The sequence below is a fragment of the Mustela nigripes genome, chromosome 13, assembly GCF_022355385.1.
Source record: "Mustela nigripes isolate SB6536 chromosome 13, MUSNIG.SB6536, whole genome shotgun sequence".
In the NCBI taxonomy this organism is placed as follows: domain Eukaryota; kingdom Metazoa; phylum Chordata; class Mammalia; order Carnivora; family Mustelidae; genus Mustela; species Mustela nigripes.
Window position 1 is genome coordinate 41,883,557 of NC_081569.1, and position 20,092 is coordinate 41,903,648.

The following is a 20,092-nucleotide window of genomic DNA, read 5'->3' on the forward strand; positions in this document are numbered from 1 at the left end:
TATATTCTTTCTAAAATTATATTTTAATTCAAATTATTTTAGGAAAACTTAAAGGATGATTTAACAAAGAATAGTTTTCATCAATATATATGAGTTATACCTGAATTTGTTTCTGTATTTCTTCTGGGACTTTAGTCTGGGTTAGCTTGCTTTTGTAGGCACTTTTATAACTCTTGAGCAACTGCCTGTGTTTTTTTATGTTACTCCATGACCACATCTGTGTATACCTTCTTATATGAACTTCAAGAACAGAATCAATTGCATATTTCCACCTGCAAATCAAATTTTGTTAATGCACATTTGAAAACAAAGGTTTAAGAAGCAGCAGGAAAATGGCTTTTACTTTTTAGATCTATGTTGTTACATTTTTTGTTCTTATTAACTGTTCTCCTCTAAGAGCCCAGTAATTAACATTTCAATTCCCCAGTACAATTCTCCAGCTTAAACAAATTGCAAAATGAGCTAATTACTCCAGTAAGAGGGTATGTCAAAGCAAAATCATAAAGACACAAAATGACATGTTATGCAAATTTATTACTATCTCAATATGGTTGTAACGTTGAGCCCATGTGGTGACTAAAGAGCACTAAGACCAAAACGTGATTAAAGTCTTAATGCTAAGCTGAGAATTCGAAACAGTCTAAAAGCAAGATCACAAGAGAATGTATATACGAGAAAAGTAACAAAGACATAATATGTAAGATATCCCTCTCATGTCTATCAAGAAAAAAAAGAGTAGCTTCATTACATGGCTTTAAAGGTCTCTTAAATCTGAGAGTTCCTAACTATATGTTTCTCATTTAAAAAAAAAAAAAAGAGTCTAACTTACCATTGTCGACCATTGGTATGAAGTGGTAAATAAGGCTTATATTTCCTATAAGGAGCATTTCTAACCATATAATCCACTGACTCCAAAAGGTCAATCATGCTTAAGTACTATTAAAACAAAAAAATAGTTATATTTATTACATTGAACACAGAGATAAACACCAAATTTTAGTATATTTTCAGTATAGTAAAACTCTAACTTCCCTGAACAATGAATATCATCGTTGCCTGCCTATTAATATCATATTTCATCAAATTTAAGATGACATTCATTATAAGTTGTAACATAATTTTTAAGTTCTACTACAAAAAGAAAAAAGTGCTGTCAAATAAACAGCTGTACCATCAATAGTAATATATCCTATTTTCAAACACGTTACAGTGCGCAATAAAGGCCCACTGAAACAACACACATGCTATTTGCAACTAGGGACTAGAATATGGTTGTTTCTAAAACTACATATTCTCCATTAGACCATCATTTCAGCATGGACTATCTATGAGCTGATTTGCAAACCGCTCCAGAAAATCATTATATAACTAAAGCAAGATAAAGCTATCTAATTGCCCATCTTACCAACAATAAAACTCTGCATGCGCCTGGTAAACCACTCAAATGGAGGAAAACACACACACACACACACACAGGACTGTAGATAAGGTAAAGAGAAGAGCAAATCTAGCTTCTTCCTTTTGGTTTTTCTTTTTTTTTTTTTTTTTTTTTTAATTTTTTATTTTTTATAAACATATATTTTTATCCCCAGGGGTACAGGTCTGTGAATCACCAGGTTTACACACTTCACAGCACTCACCAAATCACATACCCTCCCCAATGTCCATAATCCCACCCCCTTCTCCCAAACCCCCTCCCCCCGGCAACCCTCAGTTTGTTTTGTGAGATTAAGAGTCACTTATGGTTTGTCTCCCTCCCAATCCCATCTTGTTTCATTTATTCTTCTTCTACCCACTTAAGCCTCCATGTTGCATCACCACTTCCTCATATCAGGGAGATCATATGATAGTTGTCTTTCTCTGCTTGACTTATTTCGCTAAGCATGATACGCTCTAGTTCCATCCATGTTGTCGCAAATGGCAAGATTTCATTTCTTTTGATGGCTGCATAGTATTCCATTGTGTATATATACCACATCTTCTTGATCCATTCATCTGTTGATGGACATCTAGGTTCTTTCCATAGTTTGGCTATTGTGGACATTGCTGCTATAAACATTCGGGTGCATGTGTCCCTTTGGATCACTACATTTGTATCTTTAGGGTAAATACCCAATAGTGCAATTGCTGGGTCATAGGGCAGTTCTATTTTCAACATTTTGAGGAACCTCCATGCTGTTTTCCAGAGTGGCTGCACCAGCTTGCATTCCCACCAACAGTGTAGGAGGGTTCCCCTTTCTCCGCATCCTCGCCAGCATCTGTCATTTCCTGACTTGTTGATTTTAGCCATTCTGACTGGTGTGAGGTGATATCTCATTGTGGTTTTGATTTGTATTTCCCTGATGCCGAGTGATATGGAGCACTTTTTCATGTGTCTGTTCGCCATCTGGATGTCTTCTTTGCAGAAATGTCTGTTCATGTCTTCTGCCCATTTCTTGATTGGATTATTTGTTCTTTGGGTGTTGAGTTTGCTAAGTTCTTTATAGATTCTGGACACTAGTCCTTTATCTGATATGTCGTTTGCAAATATCTTCTCCCATTCTGTCAGTTGTCTTTTGATTTTGTTAACTGTTTCCTTTGCTGTGCAAAAGCTTTTGATCTTGATGAAATCCCAGTAGTTCATTTTTTCCCTTGCTTCCCTTGCCTTTTGCGTTGTTCCTAGGAAGATGTTGCTGCGGCAGAGGTCGAAGAGGTTGCTGCCCGTGTTCTCCTCAAGGATTTTGATGGATTCCTTTCGTACATTGAGGTCCTTCATCCATTTTGAGTCTATTTTTGTGTGTGGTGTAAGGAAATGGTCCAATTTCATTTTTCTGCATGTGGCTGTCCAATTTTCCCAGCACCATTTATTAAAAAGGCTGTCTTTTTTCCATTGGACATTCTTTCCTGCTTTGTCGAAGATTAGTTGACCATAGAGTTGAGGGTCTATTTCTGGGCTCTCTATTCTGTTCCATTGATCTATGTGTCTGTTTTTGTGCCAGTACCATGCTGTCTTGATGATGACAGCTTTGTAATAGAGCTTGAAGTCCGGAATTGTGATGCCACCAACGTTGGCTTTCTTTTTCAATATCCCTTTGGCTATTCGAGGTCTTTTCTGGTTCCATATAAATTTTAGAATTATTTGTTCCATTTCTTTGAAAAAGATGGATGGTACTTTGATAGGAATTGCATTAAATGTGTAGATTGCTTTAGGTAGCATAGACATTTTCACAATATTTATTCTTCCAATCCAGGAGCATGGAACATTTTTCCATTTCTTTGTGTCTTCCTCAATTTCTTTCATGAGTACCTTTTGGTTTTTCTTAATGCACTACTACCTAATGGTTACAGTGTGGTTATTCACCACTTAAAATATGGGTAGTCTGAACTTAAATGTATTTTAAGTTTAAAATAAACTTAAAATAAAATTTTAAGTTTAAAATAAACTTAAAATAAAATTTTAAGTTTAAAATATAAAAAATGTATTTTAGGGGCGCCTGGGTGGCTCAGTGGGTTAAGCCGCTGCCTTCGGCTCAGGTCATGATCTCAGGGTCCTGGGATCAAGTCCCGCATCAGGTTCTCTGCTCAGCAGGGAGCCTGCTTCCTCCTCTCTCTCTGCCTGCTTCTCTGCCTACTTGTGATCTCTGTCTGTCAAATAAATAAATAAAATCTTAAAAAAAAAATGTATTTTAAGTTTAAAAATAGGTTTCAAAGACTTTTTCTTAGGAAAAAGAAAAAGATGTAAAATAGCTTAACAATTTTTTACAATGATTAATATTTTGGAAATGTTAGCTTACATAAAATGTTATTTTATTAATTAATTTCATCTTTTCTTTTTACTTTGCTAATGTGGCTACTAGAAAATTTAAAATTACAAAAACAAACCGCATTATAGTAATATTTCCTTATCCTCAGGGAATATGTTATACGACCCCCAGTGGATGCCTGAAACCATGGATAGTACTGAACCCTACATATGATATATTTTTCCTACACATATATATACTTATGACAAAGTTTAAATTATAAATTAGGTACAGTAAGAGATTAACAACAATAACTAGTAATAAAATAGAACTAACAATATACTGTAGTAAAAGTTATGTGAATGTGGTGTGCGTTTCTCTCTCAAAATATCCTATTGTACTGCATTCATCCTTCTTCTTCTTGTGATAAAACACCTAATGGTGAGATAAAATGAGGTGAATGATGTAGGCACAGTGACACAGTGTTAGGCCACTACTGACCTTCTGACCATACATCAGAAAGAAATCATCTGCTTCCAGACCACAGTTGACCCATGTAACCAAAACCAAGGAAAATGAAACCACAGGGAAGGGGAACCACTGTGTATTCTTATTGGGCTGCACTGAGCTAAAAGCTCATTTAACTAAATCCCTTGTCCTCCTTTTACTTCCAGTTCTCCATCTGTTGTCTAAACTCCCAGGGCATATAATAAGAATGAGAAACAAATCACATTAAAATCTTCCATCAATTGCAAATTAAATGGAAATAATGTCATTTGCTATAATTTGGTAAGATTCTCCATCAATAAGGAAAAGACCAGATAAAATGAAGGAAATGATTTCTTAAATTTAGTATTTATTTTCTTAAAAATATATATACACCTATACACATACATACATATATGAGTGTGTTTGTGTATATATATATATAAATAGAATAGAAATGTAAGTATATAAAAGAACTACTAGAGTACTGGAGAAGGAATAATCACAAAGGACAAAAGCAGTTGAGATCAAAGCTAATCAAAACTAGAAATGACCACCTGAATCTTACCTGAGGTTTGGTCAACTCAATGGCAATGTTCTGTACTTCTATGTTCCAATCAAGTTTGGGTGTTTTGAGCTCTGTTTCCGCATAAGGATTCATGTAGAGCTTTGCAGAAGCTGATATTGGCTGGAAAACTTACATCACAAGGGAAGACATAGATATGTTTATATGCCCTTACATATGAACAACTGTATATAATTATGAGAACACTGTTACAGTGAAAGTATAGAAAAGTAATTAAAAAAAATGCAAAAAATGTAAAAAATCACTACCAAAAAATATTCAAGCAACTATTCATCTGTGTAATACGAACTGCAAGTTAAAGTGGAATCTCCAAGGATGAAATTGGAGTCCTACACCTCTAAGTAAAAATGTACAAAAGTAATAGACAATCTACTCTTACTTATTCAGTCTGTGTAAAATCAGGCTTCTCTTACTTACTACAAGACATTTAATCACTTTAGTATTCATTAAAAATATTAACACAAGGTAGGAAACAAAATTTGATTAATTTGTCTTATTTACTCATTGGCAGAACTTAGGAACAGAATCACAAATTAAATTTAGGAACAGAATCACAAATTAGATACATATTACCAAGAAAAAAGTCCTTACCACTTCACAATTTTTCAAAACAACCATTACATATATAATCTTAGAATCAAGCCAAAAAATATTCTTGAAGTTAAAAACTAGCATGAAAAGGTGTATTAGGTAAGGTGACAAACAAGGCAAAGTAATACGATACATTTAACTGTGAATAGCATTAAAATAAGATAAACTGTGATATCTTACAGTATTTACAATTGCATAAGATTGTATAAAATTTTTAACTTATTTAGAGGTTTTTATAAGTGGAAGATACCACTTATAAATGAAGTTGTAGATTCTTCTGAGCTAGTTCTTTCACAAATGAAAATAAATACTTCTCTGTTTTCATCTGAAAACATCATCACTAAATACATCTGTGAACATAAAAAGAAAGTGCCAACTCTTACATAAAGGCAGTCAGCTATAAAAGAATATGAAGAAAACAACAGTGAACCAGAGTAATACGGAATATGGAAGAAGATGGGCATGAAAGCTGAAGAAACATAAAGGGGTATACTCAATTAAAAAAAAAAATAGCCTTTTTCAGAAAGGATGAATACCCAACTTTTGTAGCAACATGGACGAGACTGGAAGAGATTATGCTGAGTGAAATCAGTCAAGCAGAGAGAGCCAATTATCATATGGTTTCACCTATTGGTGGAGCATAACAAATAACAAGGAGAACATGGGGAGATGGAGAGGGGAAGGGAGCTGAGGGAAACTGGAAGGGGAGACGAACCATGAGAGACTATGGACTCTGAAAAACAACCTGAGGGTTTTGAAGAGGTGTGGGGGGAGGCTGGAGGAGCCAGGTGGTGGGTATTAAGGAGGGCACGTATTGCATCGAGCACTGGGTGTGGTGCAAAAACAATGAATACTGTTATGCTGGAAAGAAATTTAAAAAAAAAAGAAAAAGAAAATTCTCACATATAAAATGAAAAAAAAAATAGCCTCTTTGGAATGAAACTAAAATGGAGAAAATAGATGGCACAAATAAATAGTCTGCTTTGTTAGCAGTCTATTTAAAAATAAGTAAAGATGAGGATACCAAGAATTAGAAAAGCCACTTAGAAAAATCTCTCGAGTGGTTGGTTTGTCATAACATTCTAATAGTGACATGGCAAGGTTGACTTGAATACCAAAATCTCAGGGATTTAGTTATTAAAAAAAGGAAAGAAAACCTAATTCCTAAAACAAAGGTGATAACAAGAAGGAAACATGGAGGTCAAGGTTGTTTAGCTGTTGGGAGTAAACTACAACACTACTACCCTCTTCTCTTATTCTCCAGTGGCGTATGTGTCATAATCTATTCCTTAACAATTTGTTATAATCCAAAACTAAAACTTTATTTAAAACTAAATATATTATTATAAAACTAAAATATATAAAACTAATTATAAAACTATAATATATTATAAAACTAAAATAAAAACATTATAAAACTAAAATATAAAATTCTTCCTCTTTGTCAAAGTAACCTTACCAGAAAAAATATATTGAGACAGAGTATTTAATCCTTTACTTCCTATAACATGAAATAAACTTTTACCACTACTTACTGTACTGATGATTTACAGGTATATTGCTACTTCTAAGAATTCCACTTTTCAGCTGATCCTAAACAGAAAATTGAAGATGAGAATGAAAAAAAATGCACACATGTTCAGCTACACATATGGTTCTTAAAGCTATATCTTTATTCTTTTCTTTGTAATTAGTAGTCCATAAGAAAAATACAATGAGCATTACTTATGGATATATTTCTTCTGAATAAAATATAGAAGTAGATCATTTTTAAAAATTCTAAAATATCTAAAAGTTTTATCACACCCTGTTCCCCTCTGACTTAAAAACAAAAACTGGGGCACCTGGGTGGCTCAGTTGGCTAAGTGGCCAACTTTTGATTTTGGCTCTGGTCAGGATCTTGGGGTGAGGTTCTGGGCTCAGTGGGAAGTCAGCTTCAGGATTCTCTCTCCCTCAATCCCTCCCCCCATGCACTTGCACAGGCTCTCTTAGCCTCTCTCTCAAAAAGATAAGTAAATCTTTAAAAATAAAAAAAGAACTAAACATCCATGAATTAGGATTTCAAACACTTTCTAGAAAAAGGCAAATTATTTGTTACAATAAGCAATTTCTGAGCAATAAGAGAAAGAATTTCTGAGCAATAAGAGAAAGAATCTTGAATTAATTCAAGTTCAGAAAATTCAACTCTTCTTTTTTCCTCTAAGTATATAAAAATGACTAAGATTAACTTAGCACACTGAAGTTTTGAATTAGCCTTTCACTGTTGAGGAAATCATCATCACAAATGCTTAAAATATTTTCTAAGATCAATTATACTTTAAAAGAAAATTTCCTAAGGATATATTCTTTATATCTCGAAAGTACCATCTTTCTCTATAATACTCTATAAGTAATCATTCTTATATGAAATGCAACGTAATGCCATCAAAATGAGAGCATAAAACCATAAGAGCAGTTTTAGTTTAATAGTATAGGTTATTACCCCACTGTGTAGTAAATGATTTCACAAAGATCTTCAAAATCATAAGTGCTTTTTATTTATTTTTTTAAATAGTTCCCTCCAGAAGTTTAGATGCAGATTTTTTTTTAAAGATTTATTTATTTACTCATTTGAGAGAGATACAGAGACAGAGAGAGCACAAGCAGCGGAGAGGCAAAGGGAAAGGGAGAAGCAGACTCCCCACTGAGCTAAGAGCCCCACATGGGGCTTGATTCCAGGACCTGGAGATCATGACCTGAGCTGAAGGCAGACACTCAACCATCTGAGCCACCCAGGCTCCCCCATAAGTGCTTTTATAAAGAGTTCATTCGGGGGCACCTGGGTGGCTCAGTTAATTAAGCATCTGCCTTTGGCTCATCCCTCTACCCCTGACACTCCTCCCGGCTCATGTTCCTGCTCTCATACTCTCTCTCTTAAATGAATAAATTTTTTAAAAAATCTTAAAAAAAAATTTTTTTTTTTTTAGATTAAAAAGGAGTGGATTTCAAGAGCTGTTTCACAATTCTCATTTGGTTTAATATAACTTAAACAAAAAATATACCCTGTGCTCATTAAAGACCTCTTAAGTTAAAAAAATTTAGGGAGTAGAGTTAGCTCTTCCAGTTATAAATTGAAATTACCAAGATCTGTTCCTTTGATCCCTGGTAAGACATGTTGCAGTTTACATTCCAGTAGGCGCTAAGACTATCAAGTCGTATAAGCTATAAAAGAAAAATAAAAGATGTCAAGCAACTGACAAATGAAAATTATGATCAATATTAAAAGATTATTCTCACATTCACCCTAGAATTATCCAATTGCCATTTTGAAATTTTAAAAAAAATTTTTAAATTTTTTTATAAACATACAATGTATTATTAGCCCCAGAGGTACAGGTCTGTGAACCACCAGGTTTACACACTTCACAGCACTCACCATAGTACATACCCTCCCCCCATTTTGAACTTTTAAAGGAAAAAAAATAAAGCAAAAATGGGAAAAAAAACAAGCATTCATGGACTTTATTATTCATGGACTTTATTATTAATCTTAGCATTCAGTAAATTGTGCTTCCAGCAACACTCTCTAAGGAGATTAACTCATTAAATTGTCAAATATTTACTCTTTAACAGACTTGTTACATGTAACATGTAACAACTAACAGAATTTACTCTTGTACATGTTTTGCTGAATAAGAAAGACATGATTCCTCCAGTAGATATGAATGACTGTTTAGAAAGAGGGGCGAGGGAGGGGATTCTAGAACAGTAAGGTGGGAAAGCAACAGCAACATACTAGACAACCCTCTTGAAAAATTCACAATGTTTATTAGCATATTTAAAGTATTGTGAAGTCCTGTGATTACAGCTTAACTATGTACAGTTTAGTACTTTGGTAAGTAATCTTGATCAGGGAATATTTTTTCTACAAATCTAATATCTCAATTACCTAATGCTCCATAAAATACAACTTGGGAAATATTAATTTTATCTGATTTTTTTTTGCTAGGTGAAGAACCTAAACATCAGAAAAGGTAAGTGATTACAGAAGGTCACAAAGTAAGTAGCAGAGCCCAAACTAGACCTTACAATTTTAACTCCTACTCCAGTTGCACATTGTTTGTACCTAGAAAAATAACAAGAAATTCTTAATCCAGTCTAATACCTTGTATATAATTTTTTCTGCTTCATTTAATATGCATGGAGTCCAGTGTTCATTTGCAGTCTAAAAGAAAAAAGTAACTGTGAAACAAAGTATATATATCATAAAACAGTACTCTAATATTTATAAACTATAACAAAATAACTTAGATAAAAGAAATGACACCTAGTTAACCATGAGCTAAACTGTGAGCTGTTTCCTTCCCTGTCTATATGACAAAATCAAAGGAACAGTGAAAATAGAATTGAGGAGGTTCTAATTTATTTCTTTTTTTTTTATTGTATTATGTTAGTCACCATATACTACATCATTAGTTTTTGATGTAGTGTTCCAAGATTCATTGTCTACGTATAACACCAGTGCTCCATGCAAAACAGGCTCTCCTTAATACCGACCACCAGGCTCGCTCATTCCCCAAATCCCCCAACCCCAAAACCCTCAGTCTGTTTCTCAGAGTCCACAGTTCCTCATAGTTCATCTCCCCCTCCGATTCCCCGCCTTCACTTTTCCTTTCCTTCTCCTAATGTCCTCCATGCTATGCCTTATGTTCCACAAGTGAAACAATATGACAATGGACTCTCTCTGCTTGACTCTGATTTCACTCAGCATAATCTCCACCAGTCGTATCCATGTTGATGCAAAAGTTGGGTATTCATCCTTTCTGAAGGCTAAGTAATATTCCATTGTATATATGGACCATAAGATACCTTAGAATAAACCTAACCAAAGAGGTAAAGGATCTATACTCGAGGAACTACACTACAGAACACTTATGAAAGAAACTGAAGAAGATACAAAAGATGAAAAAACATTCCATGCTTATAGATCAGAAAAATAAACATTGTTAAAATGTCTATGCTGCCCAGAGCAATCTATACTTACAATGCCATTCCAATCAAAATACCATCCACATTTTTCAAAGTGCTGGAACAAACAATCCTAAAATTTGTATGGAACCAGAAAAGACCTCAAATTGCCAAGGAAATGTTGAAAAAGAAAAACAAAGCTGGGGGGCATCCTGCTGCCTGATTTCAAGCTTTATTACAAAGCTGTGATCACCAAGACAGCATGGTACTGGCACAAAAACAGACACACAGACCAATGGAACAGAGTAGAAAGCCCAGATATGGACCCTCATCATTATGGTCAAATAATCTTCAACAGAGCAGGAAAAAATATCCAGTGGAAAAAAGACAGTCTGTTCAATAAATGGTGCTGGGAAAATTGGACAGCTATATGTAGAAGAATGAACCCTGACCATTCTCTTACACCATACACAAAGATAAACCCAAATGGATGAAAAACCTCATTGTGAGATAGGAATCCATCAAAATCCTAGAAGAGAACATAGGCAGTAATCTCTTCAACATCAGCAACTTCTTTCAAGACACGTCTCCAAAGGCGAGGGGAAAAAAGTGAAAATGAACTTTTGGGTCTTCATCAAGATAAAAAGCTTCTGCACAGCAAAGGAAATAGTCAACAAAAAGAGGCAACCCATGGAATGGGGAGAAAACATTCATTTGCAAAAGACACTACAAAGGGCTGATATCCAAGATCTATAAGAAATTTCTCAAAGTCAACACCAAAAAACAGATAATCAAGTCAAAAAAAAAAAAAAAATGGGCAGAAGACATGAACAGACACTACTACACCAGAAGACATACAAATGGCTAACAGACACACGAAAAAATGTTCATCATCATTAGCCGTCAGGGAAATTCAAATCAAAACCACACTGAAATACCACGCTATACCAGTTAGAACAGCAAAAATTAATAAGGCAAGAAACAACAGAAAGGATGTGGAGAAAGGGGAAACCTCTTACACTGTTGGTGTGAATGCAAGTTGGTGCAGCCACTTTAGAAAACAGTGTGGAAATTCCTCAAAAAATTAAAAATAGAGCTACCCTACGGCCTGGCAAATGCCTTACTGGGTATTTACCCCAAAGATACAGATGTAGTGAAAAGAAGGGCCATATGTACCCCAGTGTTCATAGCAGCAATGTCCACAATCACCAAACTATGGAAAGAGCCAAGATGTCCTTCAACAGAAGAATGGATAAAGAGGAGGTTCTAATTTAACTGAGTTCACAGATACTTTGTATCTGTGTGGAAGTAATTGTGTATGAATAAAAAAAAAAGAGCGAGAGAGAGCAAGCCTATAAAATGGTGAAGCTCCACATTCTTTTAAAAAATCAAATAAATAATTATTGCAAAGAAAGCCACAAGAATATGGAAATAACAGCATGATCATATTTCTAGAAAGTCGGCATGACCAACAATGTCAAATGAGATAAACTAAATTAGTTTTTTGAGCAGCCAGGGTGTAACTAATGAACTTGAAAGGAAAAATTTCAGAGGAGTAGCAGAGTCAATGGGCAAGGAACCAGCAGGGGTGGGGGAAACAAAGATAGTAAAGGTAGAGAATTCTCTCAAAAAGTTGAGTTGAAAAGAAGGTAGCAGTTAGATGGGGCCTAGGTGGAGTGGGAGAAGGTTCAGGAGGGCCTTTTTAGTTTGGTTGTAAAAGGCAGACCTGAATGTGTTTAAATTTAGCTTACAGTAAGGAGTGGTAGAAGAGAAAAGTGGGAGGAAAGGGAGTTGAAGATTTAGAGAAGAGAAGGAAATTGATGGAAAGAAAGAAGGAAGGGAGGAAAAGAGGCAGAGAGAAAGGGAGGAAAAAAGACTCCCAGGACATGGGGAGGATAGGATCCAGATCAGAGGTGGGAAGATTACCCTATATATGAGATAGATTGTAATTGCAAAGATGGAAAAAAGGAATGATATGGATACAGAAAGAAATAAGTTTGGGGTTACTGTTGTTATTATAGTCAATGTAGTAGCTGAAGCAGGAAATAACCGAGTCACACATGTACCAAATACTTTACACAAACTATCTCATTTAATCATCGCAAAAATTCTAAAATAAAGGTACAATTTTATGAGTGAATGAATGAAGGTTAGACAGAAGATCACCATGGTAACCAGTACAATAATATGTGACAGGTACTATAATAAAATATAATGGGGAGCATAAAAGAAAGAATGATAAATTCTAAGAGGAAAGTAAAAAAGGAGTAAGAAAGACAAGGTAATATCTAACATAAGAATTAAAACCTGAACAGAATCACCGGGGAGACAAAGGGAAGAAAGTAATACAGGCAAAGAAAACAGTATGAAGAGTCTGAGAAAAGATACAGAGAATCAAACAACAATACACACTAAGGAAATTACATATCATTCTTATACACTAGGATGCCTCTCTCAGTCAATGAGAGGTACATAACTATTTTTTTAATTTTTAATTTTGTTGGCGAGAAGCTCAACATAAACTATTGCGCTCATTTATGACTAATACTGTTAGTCTGGTTTTTCTGAAGCAATTATCTCTAGTCCCTATTATTGTATATTTCTTTTTTTTTTTTTTAATCAAAACCACTTAAAAATCATTTTGGAAAGAAGCAGAGGAAAAACAGTATAATAAACACTAGCTTTGGGGCACCTAGGTGGCTCAATGGGTTAAGCCTCTGCCTTCTGCTCAGGTCATGATCTCAGGGTCCTGGGATCGAGCCCTGCATCTGGCTCTCTGCTTAGCAGGGAGCTTGCTTCCCCCTCTCTCTCTCTGCTTGAGGCTCTGCCTACTTGTGATCTCTCTCTCTCTCTCTGTCAAATAAATAAAGAAATCTTAAAAAAATAAACAAACACTAGCTTCCTTGACTCCCTTAACTTTGTTTCTCCAGGGTTTGTTTGTTTGTTTGTGCTTTGGTCTTCAATTTGATGGACATCTCTATTTATCTGTTTGGAAATATCATTCTGAAGGCCTTTATGTAATCATGTCCTTTTTCTGTTTCTCTGGTACTCCACTTCTCTCTCATTTCTCTTCCTCTTCTTTCCTTACACTAAGGCGCTCTCCATATAACTATCATTAAGACAAACATGTACCCAGCAAGATTTACTGTTCACTGTCCTTAACCTTAAAACATTTTTCCTACCACTTAGCTGTCCACAGAAAATAGAGGGGAAAATGTCCAACCTGAATGAATGTACATACTATCTACCCTTAAAGATCTTAAACCAAACTGTATAATAAAATGAAATATAAATTTTTTAATTTTTTTTAATTTTTTAATTTTTTTAAAGATTTTATTTATTTATTTATTTGACAGGCAGAGATCACAAGGAGGCAGAGAGGCAGGCAGAGAGAGAGAGAGAGGGAAGCAAGCTCCCTACTGAGCAGAGAACCCGACACGGGACTCGATCCCACGACCCTGAGATCATGACCTGAGCCGAAGGCAGCGGCCCAACCCACTGAGCCACCCAGGCGCCCCTATAAATTTTTTAATTTTAACATGTAAAATAAAATATATAACCAAAATAAACGACCTTATATACATCTCAATATAATACTCAAACACACACTCTCTCTCTCACACACACACACACAGAGGTACAAATATACATTTACAAGCTATTTGGAAAGTCTACCTGCCTATACCAAGAATGAGAACATGATCTATAAAAATTTACTTTTCCCTATTTCCCCACTTGTTTTCCCACAGCTTTTAATTCTTTAAAAATGTTTGATATTGGTATTTTGATATTTAAGTTCAAAGACAAATCAAAATAATTAGAGAATGTAATAACAGCATCACAATAAATTCTGAACTTCTAGAAAAACTGTGAAAAAATTATACATAAAAATAAAATAGCTATTTGTACCCATAGTTGATTTTAGGCAATTCACCCTGTGACTTGGGAATATTTAACAAGTTACACAAAAATTATAAATAAGGCCAACATTACCAACAGACTAAGTTCTCCCAATGTAATACCAAATGACAGAGGCTGCTGTGGATCAGTGACCTAGCAAAAAAGAAAAGGTGTCATTAAAATCCACTGATGGGGAGAGTGAATCCATGTTCCACTCTGTACAATGGGCAACATAGGGCAATTAGTTTACAAGTAAGTCACAACCCAAATGGATTTGTTGAGGGTGGGGCGAAAAGAGAATAACAAGGCTAAGATTATCCATATTTTTCAGGCAGGACATTGACATGGCACTTTCCCAGTGGAACTCTTATTATGAATTAAACTCTTTGCTCAATAACTAGGTTCTTGTCTAAATAGTGGAAAATAAACAGTTTTCTTTATGTCTATCATTAAAGATGTTCTTCAAAGATAAACAGAACAAGATGTCACAGAGAATAACACGGCAACTAAATTACTTTTCAAACATTCACGATTTTCACACTTAGAAATGTGAACTGTCTCTTTAAGTCTTTAATACCCTTAACTTTTCAAAATGCTTTGTTAGGAAATGCCCAAGATTCTAATTAATTTCCTCAGACTCTTAACCTATGAAACTTTTCTTCTATTCCTGATCTTCAATTCATAAGTTATACTGACACACCATGGTTATACTGTACCACACTGTGTATAATGTCATTGTTTTACACATCATAAGGATGTTCAAGTCTTATAGAGTATTTGGGGGCCATTACAGAAACCAAGGAAACTCAGGAGAAAGGGAAAAAAACATAATGTTCTAAAGCATCCAGGGTATAGTCACATAGACTCCAGAGCACAGATCCTTCGCAATGTAGCAAAAATGCATGCTCTGGAATAACTGAGAAGCACAAAGGACATTGTGAGCTCAGTTTTTAATATCCTCCTTTATTCCCAAACTCATCTTTTTATACCTACAGACAACTAGCTCAAAATAATGTGCACCAGTTTCAGAAGGATATTTACGAACACACAACCTCACTTGCTAAGGCACTACCCACAAACTACTACTATCATCCAGTGAGTGTCTTTATGATGAATTATTAGTTTCCCCACTCCCCACTTCCTAAACTCTAGTTTTCATTACTTTACATACAATAATTAAGGTGACCACATTGAAAAAGGAGTGATACAAGAAAGATCCCTCTGCACTTTTTAATTTTTTTAGATTATTTTAATATACTTTGTCAATGATACAACTTAAACATAATTGATGTACTTGGCCATTCTTATGCCTCTATTTTTTTATTAACGAGAGAGACATGACATACCTTTCTAATTGTACTTGCTCAGTAAAAAAAACTTAGTTTGAGTTCAAACTGAGGTTCTCATTCATCAATAAGCCATAAGTTTTAAGAATAATTCTTTTACTTCCATGATGTGTTGAGTTGATTTATTTTGCTAAGTTTGTTTAAACAAGGGCATTGATGAGTTGGGTTTTTTGACATTTACTTGTTGACAAAATTCAGTTTAATGACTATATAAAATCAAAAGGTAAAGTCAATATAAGATAGAGATAGTTTATCTTGCAAAACTACAAATGTGTCTTATTGAAATTTAAGTTCTATAATGAATTTATCAGGAAAAGAAAATAAATTCTATATATGTGAGTACAGCTTTAATTAAATCCAAATTTTAGAAGAGATGGAATAATATTTCCATCATCTTAGGTAAATAAAAAAATTCAAGCTTATTTTACATATTTTTCAAACTTCAAAATGAAGCAATGTATATTTAGATTAACTAAAATTAATCAGCAGTTTTTTAATCAACTGATATTAAACTCTGGTTATAAGTGAACTGTGGTTTCTAAATACAGTTTTGCACATGTATGGAAGTTGTGCAGGTTCAATTCAATTTGAAGGAATGTAAAGAGAATGGGACCAGCAGTCTACTGACTGGGGGTTTAGCCTCCTCTCTACCAACTACCATTATAATTGACAGTTTCCATCATCACTTGGAACTAATTTTTTTGTCAATATAGTTCCTTAAAGTTGTAACAGTATATGTCTTACAGCATTAAAATTCAAAATAAAAAATAGAAGACAACTGGAAAATCTGTCATATTGCCTTTAGAAAGGAGCATATGGTAGTTTTATATTTGTATGTATAAATGCCTAGTGAAAAAGGTGTAACACAGGAAAGAAGATACGGCAGTGTATTCATCAGAAAAAACAAACAAACAAACAAACAAACAAAAAGAACAACCTTGGATTTAAAATCCAGTACAGGCAACCCATATCTAGATAAATCAATAACTATCATAAAATACACATTTAATTACTAACTTTAAATAAGTTGTAATTACTTACATCATCTTCATATTTAATGTGAATATCTGTGATTTTTACTTGTACATTTTTAATTACTTGGGTTGCCAACTTTTCCAAAAATGTATCCTTTTTGGCTTCTTTTGGTTTATCTATAAAAAATAGAAAAATACAAGGTCAAAAGTTGAAATTCTCGCATACTTCATAATCAAATGACCAAAGGATAGCTAAGGCACTACTCAATAGAAAGGACAGCCTATTCTGGTGTCCTTGTTTTATTTTAGATTTATTTTAGATTTTAATATACAATTTTAATAGATTTTAATATACAAAACTTATTTTTGAAGTTACATTGGATCTAACATTCATTTTACCTTCGAAGACAGAAATCAAGTGGCGATGTGCATAAATAACACATGGCATAAAAACTACTTTTACCTACCTTTCGAGCGATCAAGACCTTTAAAACGTTTCTTAAAATGTTTTTTGTGCTTTTTACGTTTACGTCCTTCTCAGTGGAAGCATTTTAGTGAGAAAAGGATAAAATTCAAGTTAGCAGACTAGAGGACAGAAAAGAAAACAAGAGAATCTTCCTGACAGCAAATTTTGGTACAATTCACTTTACTTTATTCTAAACGGACCTGCTATTTCAATACAAACAGAAATTCACAAACCTTCTTTAGAATAACCTCCTTTAATTTAGCAAATAACTTGGCAAGTACAGTTATACAAAAATTAGGCAAAATATCCATATATAAAGCCCTTTATAATATTTATGACTTTTCACAATACAAAGTTTAATTTTAATTTCAATGTTATCAAAATATTGGAAATGTAATAATGACAGAATATAAAACTTTCAGGGGAGGTTTTCTTAAGTATATGGTAGGGACACAGGAACACAAATGAGATGAATGGGTAGATTGCTGACAGATGACTTCCTCTGGATGACACACCTCACAAGCAAAATCCTTTCATGAGTCAAGGATACAAAGAACACCAAAGGGACAAAAAATGTACAGTGAACTGTACTTTGAAATTGGCTTAATAATTAATTTCTTTAAAACCTCATCCTCTTTTACTTGGCACTGCCTCACATTCATGGCATTAACCAGTACCCACTTATCCAAGTTACAAACCTTTACATTTCACTTCCTACTAGACATCATCTCTAGCCTGCACTCAAGGTGGTCTCTGTATGGTCTGCCCTGTCTCCAGTCTCCATTCTACCTCCTATTAAACATTCTTCTATGGCGCCACCAGACTGATACTGTCTAGAATACCATTCACTGGGGCACCTGGGTGGCTCAGTGGGTTAAAGACTCTGCTTTCAGCTCAGGTCATGATCCCAGGGTCCTGGGATTGAGCCCCACATCAGACTCTGCTCAGCAGGGAGCCTGCTTCCTCCTCTCTCTCTGCCTGTCTCTCAGCCTACTTGTGATCTCTGTCAAATAAATAAATAAAATCTTTAAAAATAAAAAAGAAAATAAAGTACCCTTCACAGCCTGTTAATCCCCTGCTCAAAACTCTTTTAAGGCTCTCTGCAGCCTGGCAGATAAAATGAAAAAGTGTTTGCATGACACAAAGGTCCTTTCATGACTTAACCCCTAACTCCCTGTGTCATTCTGTATCTCCTACTCATCCTTGCACCGGACACTTCAGAAACACTATTCGTAATTTCCAAAACAAGCCTAACTTTCTAATGGCTAATGAACCTCTCTATATACATAGATCATTCTCTGAACTTCAGCTGCTTTCCTTGAAGTTCTTCACCAGGCAAACTCCTAGGAGGCCCCCCAAATCTCAGGTCCACTAGGGCCTGTCTGAAGCTTTCTTCAACTACATCAAGCAGCTCCAGGGCCATCTACCTCTGCACTTTATATAGACTTCCATTAAGCAGTGATTATACCAAAACAGAAATGTACAACTGTCTTGTCACCAGGCAGGAGGCTTCATTAGGACAAGAATGATCCAATACATGGGCACAAAGTACATGATATGCATCTGTTCAAATCAAAGAATCCACATCTGAACATTATAATAAAATATATAAGTTCAGTTCATGTTACATACGTAGTATTTGATAGAATATAAATGAAATTTGGCTTGAAATCCTAAATTGTTCTCCCTTGATATTTTAAAGTAAATTGTCCTGCCACTATAAAACTAAGAACCAAATCCCTGATTTCAAGAATAAAACCCTGGGTTTCAAGTAGAAAATATTTAATAAATACATAAAGAATCTAGATTTTGCTATTACCAGTATTTCTTGCCATAATGATGGTCCCTAAGTCTTTTTCATGCATAAATTATACATTTAGAGAAAGACTTCAGTTTTCAAAGAAATATCACTTGAAAAGAAACAAGAAAGCCAGAAAAGCCCTAAAACCATCCCACTTGCCTAGAACAGCTTTCAGAAACAGGTCCAGCTGCCTGGATTTAGATTCTACCATAACTCACTCTTCTTACCTGACCTTCTATTATGTTCCTGGCTTCACAACTGTTTTAGCCCCTAGTTCCGTCTTTGATCTCACTGTTAGATGTACCATGTTTAAAACTCTCCAAGTAGTTTCAAAATCTACTGACACAAGGTTCTTTAGAGAAAGTTTTATTTAATCTGATGAATACTAAATTTATGACTTTTGTATCACTCTCTAAATTAGTCCTCAAATATTTTGGTCTCATGATACTTTTAACACACTTAACTTGAGAACCCTAAAAAGTTTTTTATTAGTGTGGGTTACAATTATTGATATCTACCATATTGGAAATCAAAATGGAAAAATTTTTTAAATATTTATTAATTCATAATTTTAAAACATTATGTAAAAAATAAAATTAAAAAGTGATAGCACTAATAACACATATTTATGAATATAACCACATTTCCAAACAAAACTTTGTGGTAAAAATATTAGCATTGTTTTACATTCTTACAAATCTCTTTAATATCTGGCTTGGCAGAAGACAGCTAGATTCACCTATCTCCTTCTGCCTTTGGGCTACTGAAATGTTGTTTACATTTAAGCACATGAAGAAAATATGACCTAATCACAGATATGTAATAAAACAGGAGGAACATCCTCATGATCTTTTCATGTTATTATGGATACTACACCCAAACTCAACACGTGGTAATTTCTTAAAGGTTAGTTGCATTTTGGAATCTGAGACTCTATCAATAATTTTTTCACATGAATTAAAATCAACTCATCTGCCTTACACTTTAAATGGACTTTGACACATATCTGATTTTTTAATATACATTGGTAATATGAAAATATTACTTCATTGAATTATGCAGATCATCTCAATGTTGACTGATTTCATTATTTAATATCAAAATCACATTTGTTAGTATCACCACCAATATCATCAGCAAAGTCTTTAAGTACTAGGAAGCTGCCAAGCTCCAGGTGGCAAATAAAGTTTTCCAAAATTCCAATTTTTGATCAAAGCTAAAAAATCTTATCATTGGCAATAAACATCATCAGCTGTTTTTTCTTGAAGTTGTT

General features: G+C 34.3%; 1 protein-coding gene across 3 annotated transcripts in view; it reads right to left on the reverse strand.

The window, feature by feature from the left end:
* The window catches only part of VPS13C (vacuolar protein sorting 13 homolog C), a 183,204-nt gene that overhangs the window by 132,847 nt on the left and 30,265 nt on the right, over positions 1 to 20,092 (reverse strand). For 2 of the 3 annotated variants that reach the window (XR_009399065.1, XM_059372078.1), the window contains exons 6-13: positions 16,620 to 16,729; positions 14,326 to 14,385; positions 9,530 to 9,589; positions 8,506 to 8,586; positions 6,921 to 6,978; positions 4,777 to 4,904; positions 830 to 936; positions 101 to 272 (exon numbers count right to left, since the gene is read on the reverse strand). Coding sequence is in view for 2 of the 3 variants with exons in the window: in XM_059372078.1 (XP_059228061.1) it covers positions 101 to 272; positions 830 to 936; positions 4,777 to 4,904; positions 6,921 to 6,978; positions 8,506 to 8,586; positions 9,530 to 9,589; positions 14,326 to 14,385; positions 16,620 to 16,729 (776 nt within the window). In the remaining variant the exon portion in view is untranslated. Of the gene's footprint in view, positions 1 to 100; positions 273 to 829; positions 937 to 4,776; positions 4,905 to 6,920; positions 6,979 to 8,505; positions 8,587 to 9,529; positions 9,590 to 14,325; positions 14,386 to 16,619; positions 16,730 to 17,019; positions 17,086 to 20,092 lie in introns of all 3 variants that reach the window. The other variant, XM_059372079.1, reaches the window with a different exon arrangement.